The sequence below is a fragment of the Rhinolophus hipposideros genome, assembly GCF_964194185.1.
Source record: "Rhinolophus hipposideros genome assembly, chromosome: 17".
Classification (NCBI taxonomy): domain Eukaryota; kingdom Metazoa; phylum Chordata; class Mammalia; order Chiroptera; family Rhinolophidae; genus Rhinolophus; species Rhinolophus hipposideros.
Window position 1 is genome coordinate 49,082,952 of NC_138063.1, and position 19,965 is coordinate 49,102,916.

A 19,965-nucleotide genomic window follows, 5' to 3' on the forward strand; every position below is an offset into this window, starting at 1 on the left:
GAAGGAACTCTATTTTGGTAACCCATTGTAAATCTAGAATGCTTTCCAAAAAAATGTTTAACTATGAAACTGTTATCATTATTGTTATGACAGCTTTAAGAACAGTTTCTAGTTAGCATTTCTACTTTACAAAAATACATGAATATATTTCTGTAAATACATATTGATAGAAGCATGTGCCAATACTCTTTCAGCCTACCTGTAACTAGACCCAGAGCTGGCACAGCCACAACCTACTGACGATCCCCAAATGTTGAAAAAGGCCTCCAATGGCTGGCCTTGCAAACCTCAGTGGCAAAGGGAAAGACGATTTTTTTCTAATTTTTATTAAATTTATTGGGGTGACCTTGGATACTAAAATTATATACATTTCAAGTGTACAATTCTATAATACGTCATCTATATATTGCATTGTGTGTTCACCACCCAAATTCAGTTCTCCTTCCATCATCATATATTTGACCCCCTTAACCCTCTTCTACCACCCTCCCTCCCTGCTTACCCTTTGGTAACTACTAAACAGTTGTCTGTATCTATGAGTTTTTGTTTGTTTGTCTTGTTTGTTTGTTGTTTTCAGTTTTTACCCTTATGTTCATTGCAGCATTATTCATAATCGCCAAGGCATGGAAACAACAAAACTGTCTTTTGATAGATGATTAGATAAAGAAACTGCTATACATATATGATGGACTATTACTCAGCCATAAAAAAGATGAAATACTGCCATTTCAGACAACATGGATGGATCTTGAGATTATCATGCTAAACAAAGTAAGTCAGACAAGAAAAAGTCGAGAACCATATGACTTCACTCACATGTGAGAGATGTTTTAAAAAAGGAACAACGTCATCAAGCTGTGGGAAGCTGTGTGCCTGAGGGAAGTGATCCCAGAGGGATTGACTCTGTGTGCAAACCACCATTTCACGCAATTCGTATAGACACTTCACTTACAGAATGAAGAAATGAACCAAGAACAAAATGAAAGCTTTCCTTATAGAATAAAGAAAAATTAGGCTCTAGAGAGAAAAAAGCCATTCATGGCACTACGCCAAGATCTTCTCCATGGTTCTGATAATTAATTTTCCCTAGTGACTCAGTCAAACTCTTTTGGAAAGAGTGCGAACATATCCCTGTACAATGAATAGAGTTCAGCTGATTAACATATGCATTCACTCCATCTATGAGGAGTGAATCCATTAAAACTCGGGAGTGTGGCCTGGCTTCCAGGCATAAGAGCCTAACAGAATTCCTGATTGAAGTTAAAAAACAAGTCTTGCCCTGTATATGCCCCAAAGTTCATTCTCAAGATTAATTACATATTTGTTAAGCTCTGTTTTAGTTCATATTACATGAAAGAACTACTTGTTCAAAGCATCGATCAGAGCTAACAACTATAAAGCATTCTACATTGTACAAACGAGTGTGATTATTAGTTTTATCATCCCTCTTATGATGTACTATGTAATATAATGTTTTAAAAAACCCTTGCATTTGCATTTAAAAGATCTGACCCTTTTAATTTAATCAGTGGACATTTTATACCTTTACATGGCTTTATAATCTTGCAAAGAAAATAATTACTTTTTATTGTTCTAATAAAAAACCTACAGTGAAGTTATATATCCTTTTTCCACTGTCACCAAAGTAACTTTTTTTTTTCCCAAAAAAAGGGGGAGGGGGAAGAATGAAACATTTTATAACATGAACTTAAGTCTGCAAATTTCCTTTGGGGTCTACAAGGGCAGGGACATTCTCCTGTGGAGGAATCATTCTTTTTTTAAATCACTTCTACACAAGCAGATGGCTTTGGGGTGGGTAGGAGGGGACTTCAAGGTTCCGGTAAGACTCACAAAGCAATCGCCGTGAATGCTACACTCAGCTGCATGGCTGTGGCATTCACAGGGCTGACAAATTCCTCCAAATAGTATTCCATCCACACGGTAATAGCCAGAGAGGCAGGACTGCAAAAGAAGAATGGACAACCCATGCTGCTGAAGGCAACTTTGTACATGACACAAATCATCTTCTACCCAATACATTAGAAACATAAACTGCTCAGTTTTCCATGAAAGAAGAAACTTATTTCTTTTTTTTCTTTTTTCCCCAAACATCTTTATCAAGATATCATTTACATGCCACAAAATGCAGCCATTTTAAGAGTACAAGTCAATGACATTTTAGTAAACTTACTGAGTTGTACGACCATCACCATAATCTAGCTCCATGTTTTTTTTAAAGGTAGAGACGTGTACACAAAAACTTAATGAGTCAGCATACACCTTAGTGGTATTCCACTGTAATATTCTTAGAAATCACGTAACACTCGGACGTGTAACCAGTGTTTCAATCAAGAGGAGTTTCTCTTTCATACTTATTTTTTTTCTCTTGCTTGAAATTCATGAAAAGTATTCAAATGCAGGGCTGTTTCAGTTTAAATGCAGTTTAACTGAGCAAACATTGTAGGTATGCTGTCTGAGGTGTAAGTGCTGGGCGGGCAAGTAGGCATTGAGCATGCTACTCCCTGTTCTGAGCAGCAGGAACCACTCCAGACACAGAAATTCATTCAGTCCTCATGACAACCCTGAGAAATATTACCTCTATTTTATAGATATGGAATCTGGAACACGGGGCAGTTAAATAATGCACCCATTGTGCTAGTGGGATGGTTCAAAGACAGGTGTGCACACCTACGGGACCCGTGTCCACAGGCTGCCCAGGGCTGCAGCAGACACCAGTCATGTTTATAATGCAGACCAGGGAATAAGTAATTTGGAGGCCAGCACAGTCCCAGGAGGCAAGGGAGGAGGGGGTGTGGATTTGGTTTTTATTATTGTAAGAATTCTTAAAGTGCATTTTCATTATGTAGATAATATATAAATGCATTCATTCACACTACCTTGGGAAAGTCCCCTAACACCTCCATGCAGCCATGCTCCCCTTGGGGACAGTCGCCTTGTCTACAGATGGGTGTTGAGCAAGTAGCCACCTGGAGGTCTGTGTGGTGGTTAGAGGGCTACCAAAAATTCCATTCATTACCAATAGTTTCCTGATTCTTTAAGTCAGCTTCTGAATAAGAGTGTGATTAAATAATGAGTTCTTCTGTTTAACAAAAATGCTTGAAAACATGTATTAAGCTTGTGCTTACTTGAGTCATCCCTACACATCAGCACATTTCCCTCCAAAGCATAGTGACTTATTCTCCAGCAACAGCTGTTCACTGCTGCCCCCTTCTGGTGTAGCTCTCCTGCCTTCTACTTCCATGATTCTACCTGGCTGCCATTCTAGGCTCTCCTATTCCTACACACTACAAGGTGCCCTTAGGGTCATTTATCCATTAAGCATCATACACTCAGGGATTAGGACCTACAAACATTTGTTGGGCCTAAAAATAAATGTTTGAGATCTAAAAAAAATTAATTGGTTGAAAAAAGTATATATATATATATATATATTTAAAATAGAAATATTTAATTATATATCTACACCATGAAGCATTAAGCCAATTTTATTAATTGCAAAGTTTATAACTCATAAAGATTCATAAAAGCAAATTATAGGTTAAATGCTCACTTTGTAAAAATGATTGCCAAGAAATCATAGCCCTGACAAATGTTTATAATCATAGTCAATAACGAGAGGCAGAATGGAGTGGTGGTTAACAGAGAGATGAAATTTAAATCCTGATTTGACTACTTCTTAGCTGTGTGACCTTGGTCAAGTTACTTAATCTTTCTGTGCCTCAGTTTCCTAATCCGCAGACCAGAAAATATATGAAGTACTTACCCGATATGGTTGTTGCCAGGATTAAATGAGGTAACATAGGGAAAGAGCTCAGAATAGTGCCTCTGGAAGAGGAATCCGATTTCTTTAAACAATGTGGCTTTCAATATTCCTATAGTCCCTAAAAGTCTGAAGTTTAGCAACATTAGGTTTCTAAAGTTAAAATTCAAATGTGCATCATTGTATCGCCTTCATTGTGTGCTTCTTTTCTCCCTTAGGAAACAAAACAGGAAGAAAACAAAACAGGAGGAGGCGTATTACCTCACAAGAGATCCCTGCATGGCCTTGGGGACATTCACAGTGTTCCACGTCAGTGGCCAGTGCTAGGTCTATAACATTAGGGCTAGCTACGTCCAGAGAGACAGACTCCAACCTACAAATAGAAGGTGGTTGTTATATGGCTTCCACACTCACAAATGACATCTAACACCAATGAAGATGGACACATAAAGAAGACTTAATTCAAACAAAACGGTGATGTGGTTTTTGTAAGTAACTAAAGATTTTCACAGCAGTACGCTTTCTGAAAGTACATATTCCCTGAAAATGCCTTTAGCATTTGGAGCAAAGTCATGCTGCTATCTATAGATGGCTGTGAGAAAGGTGTGATGTTACCCATTCTGAGTTGAAGCACTTCAGAAAAATCAATCCTTCTTGATTTATGAAATGTAATGACCTTATCTCAAAACAGAGAGATTATCCTTAAATGTGTAATTCTGCCTTTGCTTTACCTGAACTGAACGTTTATGCTTAGCCTGGCATTGCCAGAAATTGATCTTCTCGAAGTAATAAAATAGACACGTTAGCTTCAATAGACTGTGTAAAATCTAAGACCATTAACATCAGGAGGGTGAAAAGTAGATGCAGCATGGTCTAGACAATTATTAACTTGTCAGGCATTTCTCAGGATCAGAAACCCTGGAAGTTTCTGATCCTGACGTCAAGTCTATCTACTACTAGATACATTTGTCATGGACAACTATTCTTATATCTTCAGTAATATTATCGTACTGATATGTAATTTTAGGACAGTGAATTCCATTGTGTCCTTGAAATAACTGAGTAAAATATATTAAGCTTAAATACATAATAATAAATAAAGACAAGAGTGAAGTACCCTCACTATACGTTTTCCGTCCCTTTCAATACACACCTGTAAAGAGCCATTTTTGCAGAATTATAGTTGGCTCTGATCAAGAGATGTGTCACATTGGCAAGGACAGTCATCAGCTGATCCCGATCTATCTCCCTTTTGTTATTAAAATCCCGGAAGTTCTCAGGCACAAGTCTAACGGCATTCAAGTAGTCTTCATAAGGTTGCAATGACAGGCCCTCAGCCTGGGTGCTTAAAGTAAGTCCATTTCCCTAACATTTAAAAACAAGACGAAATACACTTGTAATTCAATTTCACGATCAAGAAATGAAAGCAAATTTTGTGTTCAGCAGTGTGGCTTTTCATTTTTACCTAGGTTCTTGTGGCGAACATGTAATGCTGTCTATAACTCAGTCCAGAACTATCAGAGATGTTTCACTGTGTTCCCCCAGAGGGATGTGAATAATAAATCTAAAAACTGCGCTCTTTGTTGGTATCTCAGAAAAGAAATAAAACCATGCATTTTCCTCAAAGCAACCAATCTGACACCCCTAATCTTTAACTGAAGAACAAAAGTAGAGAAAAGATGTAAATATACCTCTAACTTTTCATAAAATTTGTTAACAAATTTTCTGTTAAAAATTGCTTTTAGCAAAATTTGTGTTGATGTCAGTTTCCAATTGCTGCAGGTTGGAGATGGAGGTACAGGTCATTTAAGGTAGAAAGAGAAGAGTGCCGACACCACAGGCAAGAACCTGAAGTGGTTTCTTACCACTCTGGGAATCCTTCCAGGAGAGGCTGAGCTGGGTCTTTTTATGATGGGGGGTAAGATGGAGAGGGGGGAGGATACAGGGACAGAGACAAGGACAGAGAATCAGGGCAAAAATGACAACGCATCTCCTGTCCCCACATTGCCAAGTACTGCTGCCTAATCATTCATGTGGGCAGGCAGTGTGGCAGGAGGGAAGGGGGACTTAAAGAGCCAAAAAGGTAGTTCCAATGTCAAAGCAAAAACTCCCGTCCCTTTAAAATATGAAAAGACAGGTGGCTGTGGGGATCAGGGATGAGGGACAAGTGCTGCCCTGAGGCAATTCCGGAAATGATCCCTAAGACAGAATTCTCACACTCAGTTTCTCTGTGTCCAGACAAGGCAAGTCCTGCTAATGGCCACCTGGACATGAGCAACTTGTGACTATGGCCTTGCTTAGCCACTTCGAATCATAAAAGTGTCACCACACTAAGCGCTTCAGCTCTAGAGCAATTACCTTAATGATAACATCGGCATGAGACATGAGGTCACTGTCCACCGTTTCCACAGGAATGTCATAGGACACCGTGTACTTCAGGAATCCGCCAAATGCAGTCAGCTGAAATGTTTAAATGACAGGGAACACCAAGGGGGGAAGTGACCATAACCCCTCAGCAAGGGAAAGTGGTCACTAGGAGCCATCTGGAAACAACTAGGCTGCAAGGTGTCTGAGTGGCCACAATATATAAGGCAGTTCACATTAAAAGCAATAGAAAAGAAGCCTATGATATGAGTGTTTTGTGTAATCAGTATTACCAAAATGCACTCCCTCTTAGAGGCTCCAAGGTAAATGACTATAAATGTCTGCTAATCACACAACAGATATTTATTTCACTTAAATACTGTACGGGGTGGAGAGTGTGATCCATGGCTACAATCTCAACATTTTGATCTCATCGCCCTGCTTGTAGGAGAATGATAAGGAACATGTTTGATTAGCTAAAGAAAGAACTAAAGGTTTTTCTTCCTGATCAGATATCCTTTAATGTAAAATAGAGATTTTATTTCTGTCATGTATGTTACAATAATGTAATGTTCAATATCCAATCTTTACACCATAAAATTGGAGAGGTGATCTGAAGAGATTAAAATAAAAAACTATTGACCTTTGGTGACAAGATCATGTTATAAATAGAAAACACCTTCTAGGATTATAATTTGATGCGAAAAATAATTATCTTCAAAAATAAACACTACTTAAACATATATAAAACAAGCTATAAAATTAAAATATAATCATCAAATTAGAAATTTCTCAAGCTACAAGACCTATACTACTACGAAAACATACCATTACTTAAAAACAAACCAAACACATGGTAAAGATGAGCAGGGAGCCATAGTTTTTAAGAGAGATGCCACTTAATATGTTTTCAGATCAATTAGAATCTGGAGAGAAGTAGCATAATTAGGAGGAATGGAACTAAGTCAGGGAAGGAAAAGGTTAACACATATTAACAAACTTTCCACTTCATAGAATCGCCATTTAGCATTTTCTGAACATGGAAAAGATTCTATCTGTTCATAAATGTGAACTTCATATGAGCAACAGTCTCCGTGATAATGAAACCAGGGGGCAGCGCAGTGGTCCCTGGACTCAGCGTTTCCCAGTGTCTTCTCTACGCCAGACTAAGATAAGCACACAGCTAACTAAGCAAAGCAGGGTGTGACTGACACTTCACAAAGGCTCAAGTGATCCAGGAACCCAGAGGAAAACAGAAAGTCTGTCACAGGAGAAGGGACGGGACTTCATATAACAGGCTGGCTATGACGGGGCCCAAAAAGAACCAAAGTTCCTATTTCAATGATAATAAAAAGTGAAACAAGATAAAAAAGACTGTGTACGTCAGGTGTCAGTAAATACTCTCTAATTTTCTGTCAAACATTGAAGTGACCAATGGGACTACTTCTAACATGCCACCGTAAGTTCTCTCTTGATGTGCTCTGAGACCTTTGTCTAAGACACTGTCACGGGAAGTACCTTATTTCCGAGGTAAGCCTCCGGGGCTGACCAGTAATACTTGGAAGTCAGCCTGCGCATGACCGCTGTGTTGTTGATGCTGACCTGATGATGTCCGCCCAGCACGTCCTGCTGAGACGGGATCTTATTTGGACTGATCAAGTCTGTGACCAGCCACCCGGACATGTCTTTCACCTTAAAAAAAAAGAAAAAAAAAATTTGAGCATTATAGCATATGGACTACCAGTTACCGTAGATTTCACCCAGGCTGGTGTTAATATCTTTGCAAGGAAGAGGCAGACCCAAAGAGCTTAGCGAGGGATGCAGCTAACACGTGCAGGCCAGAGAACTGCAGGATCTGCGACCCTTCTATTTGTCAAAGGACCGGGAAAATCTGAAAACGAGCCACACATCCCCCAAATCCAGATCAAGTATAAGCAAACGGGCAAGCAGAGCTGTGAAGGCCACAGATCTATTTTTTAGATTAAAAAATAGCACAGAACTTAATAAATGCATTGAATAAGATGTCTTTTGATAACTCTGACTTCTCCTTTCTTGTTACCCCCTACTTTTTAGCCAAATGTAAAAAAAAAGTGTATAAAAATAACCTCCTAGCCTCACAATTTGTCACCTACATAGAGATGACAAGGGATCACCCACAGGAACTCACCTCTATTCTCTAGTATTGATCAGAGTTCCCTTTCTCTCCCCCCAGGCTGCCCCCACTCCTCACCAGCCTGATGGTAAGGGAAGTAGGGAGAGAAGGAAAGGAGGAGAGTCAGGGAATAGCATCCCTACCCTCCCCCTACCCCCATGCTGAATACAGGTCTCCTGAGGTGGGACACGGGTCAGAGAGGTGATTATCCCAGGTTAGCCCTGAGCTCCTCCTAACCTCTAGGCATCACATTCTCTCCCTCAGTCACCATTTGGCACCCCCCTTGAACTCATCACCAAAGAAATCCCAGTTCCCAAAACAAATGGGGACCCCTCGCCTGCCCTCATAATGCCTTCATCACCCTCTGCCCACCCCATCCTAGCCAGCGTCTTTGATCTAGAAAAGTCTCCATGTCCCCATGTCCTGGTGTGCTTCCTGGCCTGAGACCAGCATGGGGCAGGTGGGGTGAGAACTGATTTCACAACTGTATACATTTCCCCACAGAAGAAATTTAAGCACAATGCATTCTACAATACTGTAATAACAATAATCCTATTGTTTCAATAAAGAAATGTATCTGGGAACAAACACATGACCTAGAAGAAAACTTCAGCAACACTTTAATAGTGGGCTGCCTTTCATCCATGCCCAATGTCATTGCAAATGGATGGAAGCAGCAATACAGGGAACAGCAGCCTCATCGCTTCGTGACACAGCTCCTAGAGAGCTCCTTTGAGGGGGTGCACTTATTAAATCCTGGCTCTAGGAACATGCGCGCACCTGACCGATGGACCAAGAAAGGCTGTCACAGACATCGGAAACACCAAAGCAGAAGCACTCAGAGCAGCCCTGGGGGTTTCTTTCCTTCAAGTTATAAAATCCTGGCTTGCAGTGATCACAGTTTTTCCCCTCAACATTTTCCTGCAAGTTAGAGTAAAAGGTTAGCTTTTGAAACCAATAGGTAGACAGAATAAAAAATTTCTGACATTAACAAGAAAGGTGTTTGGTAATCCAGAGAAACAGATAAATAAAAAGATGCTCAAAGTAAATGTGAAACGTCATGATGCTAATATTTCCAGAACAGATACTTTTAAATACTTGTCATTTGATTTTGTAGTCAAGAATGAGGCCAAGGATCTTAGAGCTTAAACATTACATTTAAATGCTTTTTTTTGTATTGTTTTAAATCTTTCATTTTGGCTGAACTTTCAAGCATTTAAAATCTGAAGAGGGCTATAAAACTGTTTGTCTTATTAATAAATGCTCAAGATTATCTTTAGTCATATGTCACATGTGACAAAGATTCTGCTTGCATGGAAATAAGCACATAAGATACAACTGGAAGTCTTTAGAATTAAGGGGGATATAGTTATTAGTATCAGATGGCCAAATAAAACACATCCCTGATACCAAATTAAGGCATGCCTTATCATTGTTCAATTCCTTTGTAAGAAAAATAAAAAGTAACGTGTCTGCCATTAATGAATGTCTTTAGAAATTTAGTGTTTGCACATTTCTCCTCTAAACATAAAGCTAAAAAAGAATGTCCCAGAAGAGGTAACGGTCAGCCTAAGAAGTGTAGTATTTGGTTTCATTCAGGAAGTCACAGAAATACCTGTAGAATATATGACCACTATCCATACGGCACCTAAAAAGAACCAGGTGCCCATCTAAGTCCAAGGACATACACTATGGCTAACTTGCTGTGACATAATGTCATGTTTCTCAGGAAACTGTTGGGGAGGGAAGAATTCTGCCTAAACCTCACTGCTTTGCTTAGGAACTCATCATCTGAGCCAATGGAATGCATTCCTTTTTCAGGAAGCCTCAAAAGAAACGCAGAGACAATTTTAACCTCCACACATACCTTACAGAGACACGGCTCCGAGCATGGGTCCTCATTCACACTGCCGGCTGGACTACAGTCACAGCGAACGCAAGCTGGGTAACCCTTAAAGCCAAATTGGCAATGATCACATTTTTCTCCTGCATAACCTTCCTTGCATGGACATTGACCTGGCCATTTCCCTGGGAAGAAAAGAAGGGCAATGATCTAGATATTTTAGGCTTTTTGGCCAAAGTCTCTGTTGCAACTAGTATATTCAGCTCTGCCATTATTGCATGAAAGCAGCCATATAAAATATATAAACAGTAAAACTTAATTTACAAAAACAGGCAGTGCCAGTTATAGTCCATGGACAATAGCGTGTCAACCCCTGTTTTAAAGAAAGGAAACAAAGATGAAAAGCACAGAGGCTGATGAGAATGTAAAACGGTGCAGTACCTTTAGAAAAACGTTTGGCAGTTCTTCAAAATGTTAAGCACTCAGTTCCCATACGATCCAGCAATTTCACTCCTAAGTATTTACCCAAGAAAAATAGCAACATACATCCACAAAACACTGTATACAACTGGAAGGATTGAGAATTAAGAGCTTAATGTTTGTAGCAGCATTATTCATAATAGCCAAAAAGTCTAAACAATCCAAATATTCATCAACTGATGAAAGGATATATAAAATAATATATACATGGAATATCATTCAGCAATAAAAAAGATTGAAGTACTGATTCATGCTACAATATGGATGAACCTTGAAAACATTATGCTAAGTGAAAGAAGCCAGTCACAAAAGACTGCGTTGTATGGTTCTATTTATATGAATTGTTCAGAATAAGCAAATCTATATAAAGAAAGTAGATTAGCAGTTGCCTAGGGCTGGGAAGAGGGGTGGAGGGAAATAGTAATGACTGCCGCTGGGTAAGGGCTTTCTCCACGGAGTGATGAAAATGTAACAGGATATTATTATAGTTTGTGGTGATGGCTGCACCATGCATATGCCAAAAGCATTGCACATGCTAAGGGAGGGTACTACGCTATCTAGCAGTGAATTACGTCACAAAATACATTTTTTGTTTTTGTTTTTAAACACAGAGACAAATGGTAGAGGTCAATAAGCACTATATTTGCTTTTAATGCCAGCTCTGAAACTTCCTGGTTGTATAACCTCAGCCAACATTCTTAATTTAACTGCTTTGCGTTACAGTTTCCTTGCCTGTAAAATGGGTTAAATGACTTCCTCTGCTACGGTTGAGGTTAAAATAACTAACTAACTAACTAAATAAATAAATAAATAAGTACACACACACACACACACACACACACACACACACACACCAGGGTGCCAAAAAACGTATGCAAGTAGACACTTTAGTCAACGTTGCTCAAGTAGTAGTTTCCTGTAATCAGAAGTATCTGGACGCTGATGGAAACCACTTTGAGCACCTCTTGTAATTGCAGAAGTCAAATGTGACCTGTATTCATCCTTTGTTGTTGGTATATATTGATTATTACAATTTTAATATAGTTTTGCTTTCTTAAAATGTGTATACATTTTTTGCCTATATATATATATATATATATGTATGTATATATATAGTCAATCAAGGTAATTGTCATCATCATCATCATCATCCTCTCATTAACAGTGGCATTTAAGAATCAATTCAATTGTATAATTTACCCCCCAGGGTGCTGGTGGGCCCCACAGTTGGCAGCTGCTTCCCTGCAGGTCAATATCCGTTTTAACTGCTAGTGACACAATTTGATGGGGTCACAGAAGTCTTTGAACAGATGCAAACTATTCAGAATACTCAGGTATTTGCAAATCCGTTGGCCAGTTTTTGAAAAGGAACGTACACTGACATTTACAAACTTAACTGGAAGATTTGCTTGCTTTTGAGATAAGATGTACGCTAAAGCCCTCTAAGTGTCTTCTAAGAGCTAAATAGAGTGATTGCTATTTACTGTGTTCCACATAGGATTTTAAGCTGACCCTGATTTCTTCTTTCATCAAATGCTCAATTAACCTCTCAAATGTCATTTCATCCCCCCAGCTTTGCTGTATCTATACCCTGTCTCACTCCAATCATGATTCCTGATTTTGTTTCATGCCCATGGCCCTTATCCCCACCTGGCGTTATATTACACGTGCATGCGTTTGTTTAGTGTCTGCCTGTGAGCAGGGACCTTAGTCATCTTGTTCAAGTATATGTTCCTAGGTCCTAGAAAACTGCCTGACACATAGTAGGTGCTTGACAAATATTTGGTGAACAAAAGAAGCAACACAAAATCATATCACCAAATTGCTATGCAATATAGTAATAATAGTTCCACTGGGTGCAAATCTTCTATCGGGGAAAAAAAATCAATTACAAGCACAAAAATGAATCAAGTACTTACCTTTGTGTAAATCAGAATGGAGATCATCCTTAATACACACAGAACTGAAGGATCCCAAAGGGTCACAGTCACAAGGATGGCAAGGGTTGTCCTCATAAGGAGACACCTAAAAGGCAGAGGTTGTCCTGGATTATCTTTTTAGAAATCACAGCAATATCAACAATAAAATAAACAATAATGGCAAAGTATCGGCTTTATCCCAGATGTGACTGTTACAATGATATTGTGTACCCAGGGGGTGTAGGTATCAGGAAGATAAGGTGAACCCAAGCTAGAAATCTCCAAACATCTTTTCAATGGGGACAACAGCTAGCATCATTAGCCAAGTGTCATCTTTCCTGTTGTCGCTGATACCCAGCCCCCTCTCACTCTGCTCTCTGTCACAGCCATATGTAAAATCACATATATATTCATCTGGTCACCTGTGACCAGCCCGCCATAGTGATTCATGTGACAACTACATATCAAGTCCATTGAGAGTTGACTGAGTACTTCCTGTGCTCAGATACAGCTGCTTTCGTTACTGGCTGACTTTTCACATAGACAGGATTACAAAATGCTGAGCTTGCACAGCCAAGGAGCCCCTGAATTCAAGTTGAATAACAAAAAGTAGATCTCCTTCTCTGAGCAAGAAAACAGGACAGGTAGATTAAGAAATTGATATCTGAAGAACAGCACTAGCATAATAAGAATAAAAATGAAATATTACAAAAGAAAATGAGTCACTAATACCGAGACTGACACTTGGGGAAATCTCTTTTCCACTATGGGAAGACAAGGAAGCTCAGTTCTGGCAAAGAAATACTCTTACTTTGTGTGGTCTATAATATCCATCGATACAGGTTTCACAATTGATTCCCACGGTGTTCTGCAGGCAATTTATGCAAACCCCTCCTCCTCTGAACTGTCCAGCAGTATTCAAACTTCTCTTCTGATTTGCAACACTTTCGTCATAGTAACAGTCTTTGGCTTTATTGTGACAATTACATTCTAGGAGAATATTTTAGTATCTCAATTAATATGTATATATTTTGTCTGTATAAGGAAAACACTTCCCTCCCTAAGTAAGTTTCTGTGACTGTAAGTTTTACTTAAACTTATAGAATAAGTAATTTTAATAAGATATAGCCAATCTTATGGAGGGCAATTGGGGAAAGCTATCAGAATTATGAATGTCCATTCCCATTTGATGCATCAGTCTATCTTCTGGGATTATATCTTGCAGAAGTGCTTGCACACTCATCAAAGACATGTACAGATTTAATCATTGCACCATTGCTTAAGTTAATAAAAGACTGGTAACAACCAAAGTATCCAAAGATATTTTGTTAATTATGTTAACAGTTTCAATTATATTATATCCATACAATGGAATTCAGTGCTATTATTTTTAAAAATAGCACTTCATATTGCTAATATAGGAAAATATTTTTTCAAGCTATATGGTTGCATATTAAAGCAATGTATAGGATGGCACATGAAATATGTCAAGTTCTGTGTACAAACAGTGTGAGTTGAAGAAATATGTTAATATATGCTTTATTTGCATCAAAAATTTCAGGAAAAACATACTAGGAAATAAAAAAAGTGGGAAGGATCGAGATAGAACGGAAGTAATGTCTTTCACTACATAGTTTTATATATTGTTAGATGTTGGAATCTTGTGAAATTATTGCCTATTTAAAAATAAAATCCAAATTAATAAAGAATAAACGAATCTATGGGAAGGGGAATCTTAGATAAAACAGCAAATCCATAAAGGTACATTTTAAGTTTCAATAGTTTAAATGTTATTAAGGTAATCTGGACCTACGGGAACTATTTAAATATAAATATCTAAGAAAACAAGTCAGTTACTAATTACAAATGTTGTTAAGACACCACAAGCTTAAGCATACTGAGAGGGGGGGAAAGTTCTACATTCTTCCAATTCTCAGAGGACTTACCTTCACACATGTTACCAGAAGAAATGGTCCCGGGCCTCCAGGGCTGCTGGTGGTATCCAGGACAACAGCTACTACAACTCTGTCCACAGGTATTATGTTCACATTGACACTGTAGTTTCTAAAAAACAGGGATACAAAATTGTATCTGAAAACTTACCTGCATATTTTTCTTAATTTCATTTTAAAAGGAAACTATTACAGTAAAAAAATGTAGCAAGACTTTACAATCGAGGATATATGGCTATACAAAAACAAACTGTCATTGAATTTTTAGAGAAAAATACACATGTATGACCTAGTACAAACAGAAGTGAGGAGGAATAAAGCCAAACTAAAACAGGAATTACCTAACAAAAACTTTTCAAAAAAGAGACATTGACTATGAGGGCTTGAAAGCTCCTATTAATAACTTTCTTGAGATTCATCTACGTATTTTTCAGCATCAATAAGAGAATAATCGTATTCAAGAGTTAAATTATTACAAATATTGGAAAAAAGAAGTAACTTCGTGTAAATTGTTTAAAATAAGAAGAGACGATGTCACCTTATTCACTGAATATTATGCTAAAACAAATAAACTTTATCTTGATTTTAGTACCACAAAAATAAAGAGGGAGAAAATGGGAGGGAGAGAATCCTTCTTTTAAAAAATGTAAACATAATTTATAACTGCACATGTTTTTTGCTTGACTGCCTTACAGAGAGGAGAGCTTCAAAATGATATGGACAGTGAATTGTACATTTTTAAATAATTAAAATAGTAAATTTTGTTATATGTGTTTTACTAAAAAAAGAAAACCCACAGTAAAGATTTGAATGGAGATATATACTCCAAACAAAGCAAAATGAAAATTTTGAAAAAAATGAAAGTTTATGGTGACTTAACAAAAAACAAACAAAAACTGAAACCAGTTAAATTATCAGAAAATCTTTTTTGCAGCATGATTTTATGCCTTTCAACATTTGCCTTAAATAAAAAAGCACAATACAAACATAGATACAACTTCCATTTGTAGTTTTAGCAAAATGTGAAATACTAGAACTCACCTTTGTACTTTCATCCCAAGGGCAGCTACTAGCATGGCCATAACAAATACACATTCCTCCAACAGAAATGTCTTTTATTGAGTAGTAATACTAAAGAAAAAGAAAGTTACAGAAAATAATTAGAACCTCTTCTATTTCAGTGAAAAGAAAATGTTGGCACTCCAAAAAATATCTCAGTTGTTATTGGAATTCTGAAAAATAATTAGATATGCATTTTAAAATATATTTCATGCACAAAGAATTTTTGTGTCCAATTAAAAGAAGTAATGTTTAATTCGCTCATCAACAGAAAACATGAGAGTTTAAAAGTATTTCTCAACTTGGCTTCATCTTAAACAAAGGGAGTCATGTTCAAAAACCATGCTACTGAAAACCCTAAAATATATTGCTAAATTGAATACAGCACTATATAAAAAGGATAATAACTCATGACCAAGTAAGATTCATCAGGAATGCAAAGTTAATTTGACACACAAAAACCAAAAAAAGTAAATTACTACATGAACAGAATAAAGGAGAAAAGTCATATGATCATTTCCTTAGATTCATAAAAAGCATTTTATGAAATTCAACACCATTCATTTAAAACAAAAAAACAAAACAAAACAAAACAAAAACTCAGCAAATCAGAAGTAAAAGAGAAATTCTTCAGCTTAAACCAAGGCATCTATGGAAAACCTAGAGCTAACAGTGAAAGATTAAATGCTTTCCTCTTCAATGCTTTCCTCACCATTTCTATTCAACATTCTGTGGGAGATGCGAGCCAGTTCAATAATTCAAGAAAAATCATACAAAGTGCACAGTAAGACTAAACTGTCATTATTTGTAGATAGCATGATTGTGTACATAGAAAATCTACCCAAAACTACTAGAAATAATATGTGAATTTGACAATGTTACAATGTACAAAATCAATAAACAAAAATGAATTGCATTTCTATACACTAACAATGAATAAATAGAAAATAAACTTAGAAAGCAAACTATTAACACTAACATTTAAAAACATAAAACACTTAAGAATAAATTGAAGAAAGGTTGTTAAAATAAACAAATAATAAAGTAATAAAAAGAGGAATTATAAAAGACCTAGCTGAGTAAAGAGATATAGCATGTTGTGGACTAGATGATCCAATATTGTCAAAACGTCTTCCACAATTCTTCCTAAATTGATCTAGAATCAATGTAATCCCAGTGACAATCTTAGCAGGATTTTTTTCTTCTTTTTTGGAGGCAGAAATTAACAAACTAATTTCTAAAATGTATAAGGAAATACAATGAACTTAGAATAGGCAAAATAATCTTGAAAAATAACTGAATTCAACACTTACTATAAAGCTACAATAATCAAGAAAGTTTGTAATTGGCATAAGGATAGACAAATAGATCAATGGGACAGAATAGAGTCCAGAAATAGACCCACAAAGATAAGGTCAAAGGAGTTTCAACAGGGCACCAAAACAATTTAATAAGGGAAAGGAAATTGTTTTTCACAAATGACGCTGAAACAGTTATATATGTATGTGAGGAACAAAAGAACCTTGACCCCTACCTCACACTAAACACAAAAGTTAATTTGAAATGACAGTAGCTGTAAAAGCTAAAATTATAAAGCTACTAGAAAAAAAGCATAGCATAGTATCTTTGTAAACTTGGGACAAGCAAATATTTTTCAGAGAAGATATAGAAAGCATTAACTACAAAAGAAAAAAATGATAAGTTGGACTTTATCAAAATTAAAACCTATACTCATCAAAAGTCATAGTCAGGAAAGTAATAAGCAAGGCTCCTGACAGAGAAAAATTTGCAATAGAAACACGTCTGACAAAGGACTATACACAAAATATATAAAGCTCTTTTATAACACAGTAATAAGGAGACAGATAACCCTATTTAAAAATGGACACAAATTTGATCAGATACCAGTAAGCACATGCTCAACATTAGTTATCAAAGATATACAAATTAATATCACAAGGAGATGCCATTATACAAGTATGTATATTAGAAAGGTTGACATAAAAATGACCAACAAACCAAATATGTGAAAGCGCATGGGGTAGCCAAAATTCTCACACTTTGCTGGTCTGTAAAATGGTACACTTACTTTTTTATTTTTATTTATTTATTTATTTACTTATTTATTTATTTAATTTGGGAATGTTGGGAAACGATTTGTTTCTCCAGGGCCCATCAGCTCCAAGTCAAGTCGTTCTCCTTCAATCTAGTTGTGGAGGGCACAGCTCAGCTCCAAGTCGTCATTGTTTTCAGTCTTAATTGCAGGGGGCATAGCCCACAATCCCATGAGGGAATTGAACCTGCAACCTTGTTGTTAAGAGCTTGTGCTCTAACCAAGGGAGCCATCTGGCCACCCCTAAAATGGTACACTTACTTTTGAGAAGGCTTAGCGAATTCTTAAAAATTAAACATACAGCTCTCCTATAACTCAGTAATTCCACTCCTACTTTACCCAAGGGATTTGAAAATATTTGTCCACACAAGCCTTGTACACTTAACTATACATTTAAAATCTGTGAAATTTTCTTGAATGTAACTTATATGTCAAACTTCAAAATTTTCTTTTAAGTGAAAAAAAGGAACATCCCTCTCTTGCGGAAGATCAGATACTAGAAGGTGAAGAACAATGACTGCTACATTCCCTATGTTATGGCTGGGATAGGGTGAGGGTAAGGGGACATGAGGACATGATGTCAGAACCATCACCTAGTTTAAAAGTGGCATTTTTAACAAAGCGTATGTAACGGTCTTCAATAAAATAAGAAAAAGGCCCACCTGGGAGGAAAATGCCAACCAAAAAGAAAAGCATATTTCCTTTAAATAAAATAAACTTCACATGGTCAGCAGTGCTGCCATACGCTTACTCGTCTTGTCACAATAGGATCCAGGTCTTTAGGGTCCCGGTGGCTGAGGGTCATAAGATCGGCATTGAGGGTTCTGATGCGTTGTAAGCGAAGGCGGATATATCGTGCAGAAGTAAATTCCAGCAACTTGGGGGAAAGATCATCAGCACTTGGTCTGCCATTGATTAAGGATGTATGAATCTAAAGACATCAAAATAAACAGATGTCAATTTAAACATGCAAAAATACTGCCCGGGCTGTTTAACTTCAGGACACAATCTTTACTGATACTACCTAAAATCAAACCAAAAAACTAGGTTCTTACAGAAACCTAACATTTGTTAACTACTTGTAAACATCATGAACACAAAATGTCTTCAATTATTTGAAGTTATCTCTGAAATTGCTGGTACCTTTTAACAGGAGCACTTCTCCCAGTGCGGTGAGGGTATTTTAACATGTATCAATAGGCTATGACTTCTCTGAAGAAAATTCTAGACGCCATGCATAGACTTGGGAGAATGAGAGAAAATGCCACAAAGCTTTGTAATACCCACTAATCTCAATGAATCTGGCTCTTGAAACAATGCTGGGTTCCTGTTGCGCAGAGCACTTGGGAGAGTTTTTGTAGTTTTATCTCATCAAGCCAGTGCTAAGAAACAATGGTTTGTTTTGGATTACGCTCTGACTTTAATAAAGTGTGTACAATCTGGGCGTGTTGAGCACTGAGCTGGAATACTACACAAGCCATCTCCAACCCTCAACATTACGAAAAAGAAGGAGAATTTCCAGAGAAAATTGGGAACTAGATCTTTCAGAGGCATGTTAGCTCTTTCTTTAATATCTCAACAAATGTTCTCACCCTGGTGTTATGGGAAAGACGCTCTGAGGAGGGTCTGATGGAGATACTAAATCACAGCCGAGTGAAGACTGAGGGATCTCCTTGAAGGGAAGAAATGAGGTGAAGTGTATTGGTTATGAAATTAATCATCAGTCAACACCAGTCAATGATACATTAAACACAGCTAGAATTGTTATAATAAAGGTCTTTGTGGTCAGCACTAAGAGAGATCCATTTTGTGTGTTTCACATTGGCTTTTGTGATGGCTATCTTAACCTTTGAGGTGAGGGGGTAGTCTGATGAAAAACAGACATCACTGCAGTGGGTACAGTACCTCTCCATGCTCCAGTGGCACCAGCCTAGAATAATACGAGGTACAGATCACTTCATCATCGGCCCTATAAGTGGGTGGCCCCCGTCTTGGGGTTATATTGTAACGAGTCAAACACTCCGTGTCACTAACTGCATAATACTGCCAGGGGCTAAACTTGGTGCCATCCAGAGAACGCTCCAAAATCCAGTTTCCGGGGCGAGGGGCATTAGCAGCTTTGATGATGACATAGGCGACTTGAAAAACCTGAAAGAAAGAAATTGAAAACTCCTAATCAAGAATCAGTGACAACTGCTCACAATCCAAAGGGCCTCTTGAGAGAGACACTGTTATACAATGATTGCCAATGTCCCTGATGCTTTGGAGGATGGCTGCTTACAAGTGTTAACCAGAAATATGA

The 19,965-nt window shown here is 37.5% G+C and overlaps 1 protein-coding gene across 2 annotated transcripts in view; it reads right to left on the bottom strand.

Annotated features, from left to right (window-relative positions):
- LAMA1 (laminin subunit alpha 1) overlaps positions 1-19,965 on the bottom strand; it is a 161,869-nt gene that overhangs the window by 85,279 nt on the left and 56,625 nt on the right. For both annotated transcript variants that reach the window (XR_013995283.1, XM_081078720.1), the window contains exons 4-16: positions 19,569-19,811; positions 18,415-18,594; positions 15,533-15,622; positions 14,486-14,603; positions 13,351-13,529; positions 12,540-12,645; positions 10,165-10,325; positions 9,078-9,218; positions 7,664-7,837; positions 6,140-6,241; positions 4,935-5,146; positions 4,043-4,154; positions 1,852-1,962 (exon numbers count right to left, since the gene is read on the bottom strand). Coding sequence is in view for 1 of the 2 variants with exons in the window: in XM_081078720.1 (XP_080934846.1) it covers positions 1,852-1,962; positions 4,043-4,154; positions 4,935-5,146; positions 6,140-6,241; positions 7,664-7,837; positions 9,078-9,218; positions 10,165-10,325; positions 12,540-12,645; positions 13,351-13,529; positions 14,486-14,603; positions 15,533-15,622; positions 18,415-18,594; positions 19,569-19,811 (1,929 nt within the window). In the remaining variant the exon portion in view is untranslated. The remainder of the gene's footprint in view (positions 1-1,851; positions 1,963-4,042; positions 4,155-4,934; positions 5,147-6,139; positions 6,242-7,663; positions 7,838-9,077; positions 9,219-10,164; positions 10,326-12,539; positions 12,646-13,350; positions 13,530-14,485; positions 14,604-15,532; positions 15,623-18,414; positions 18,595-19,568; positions 19,812-19,965) is intronic.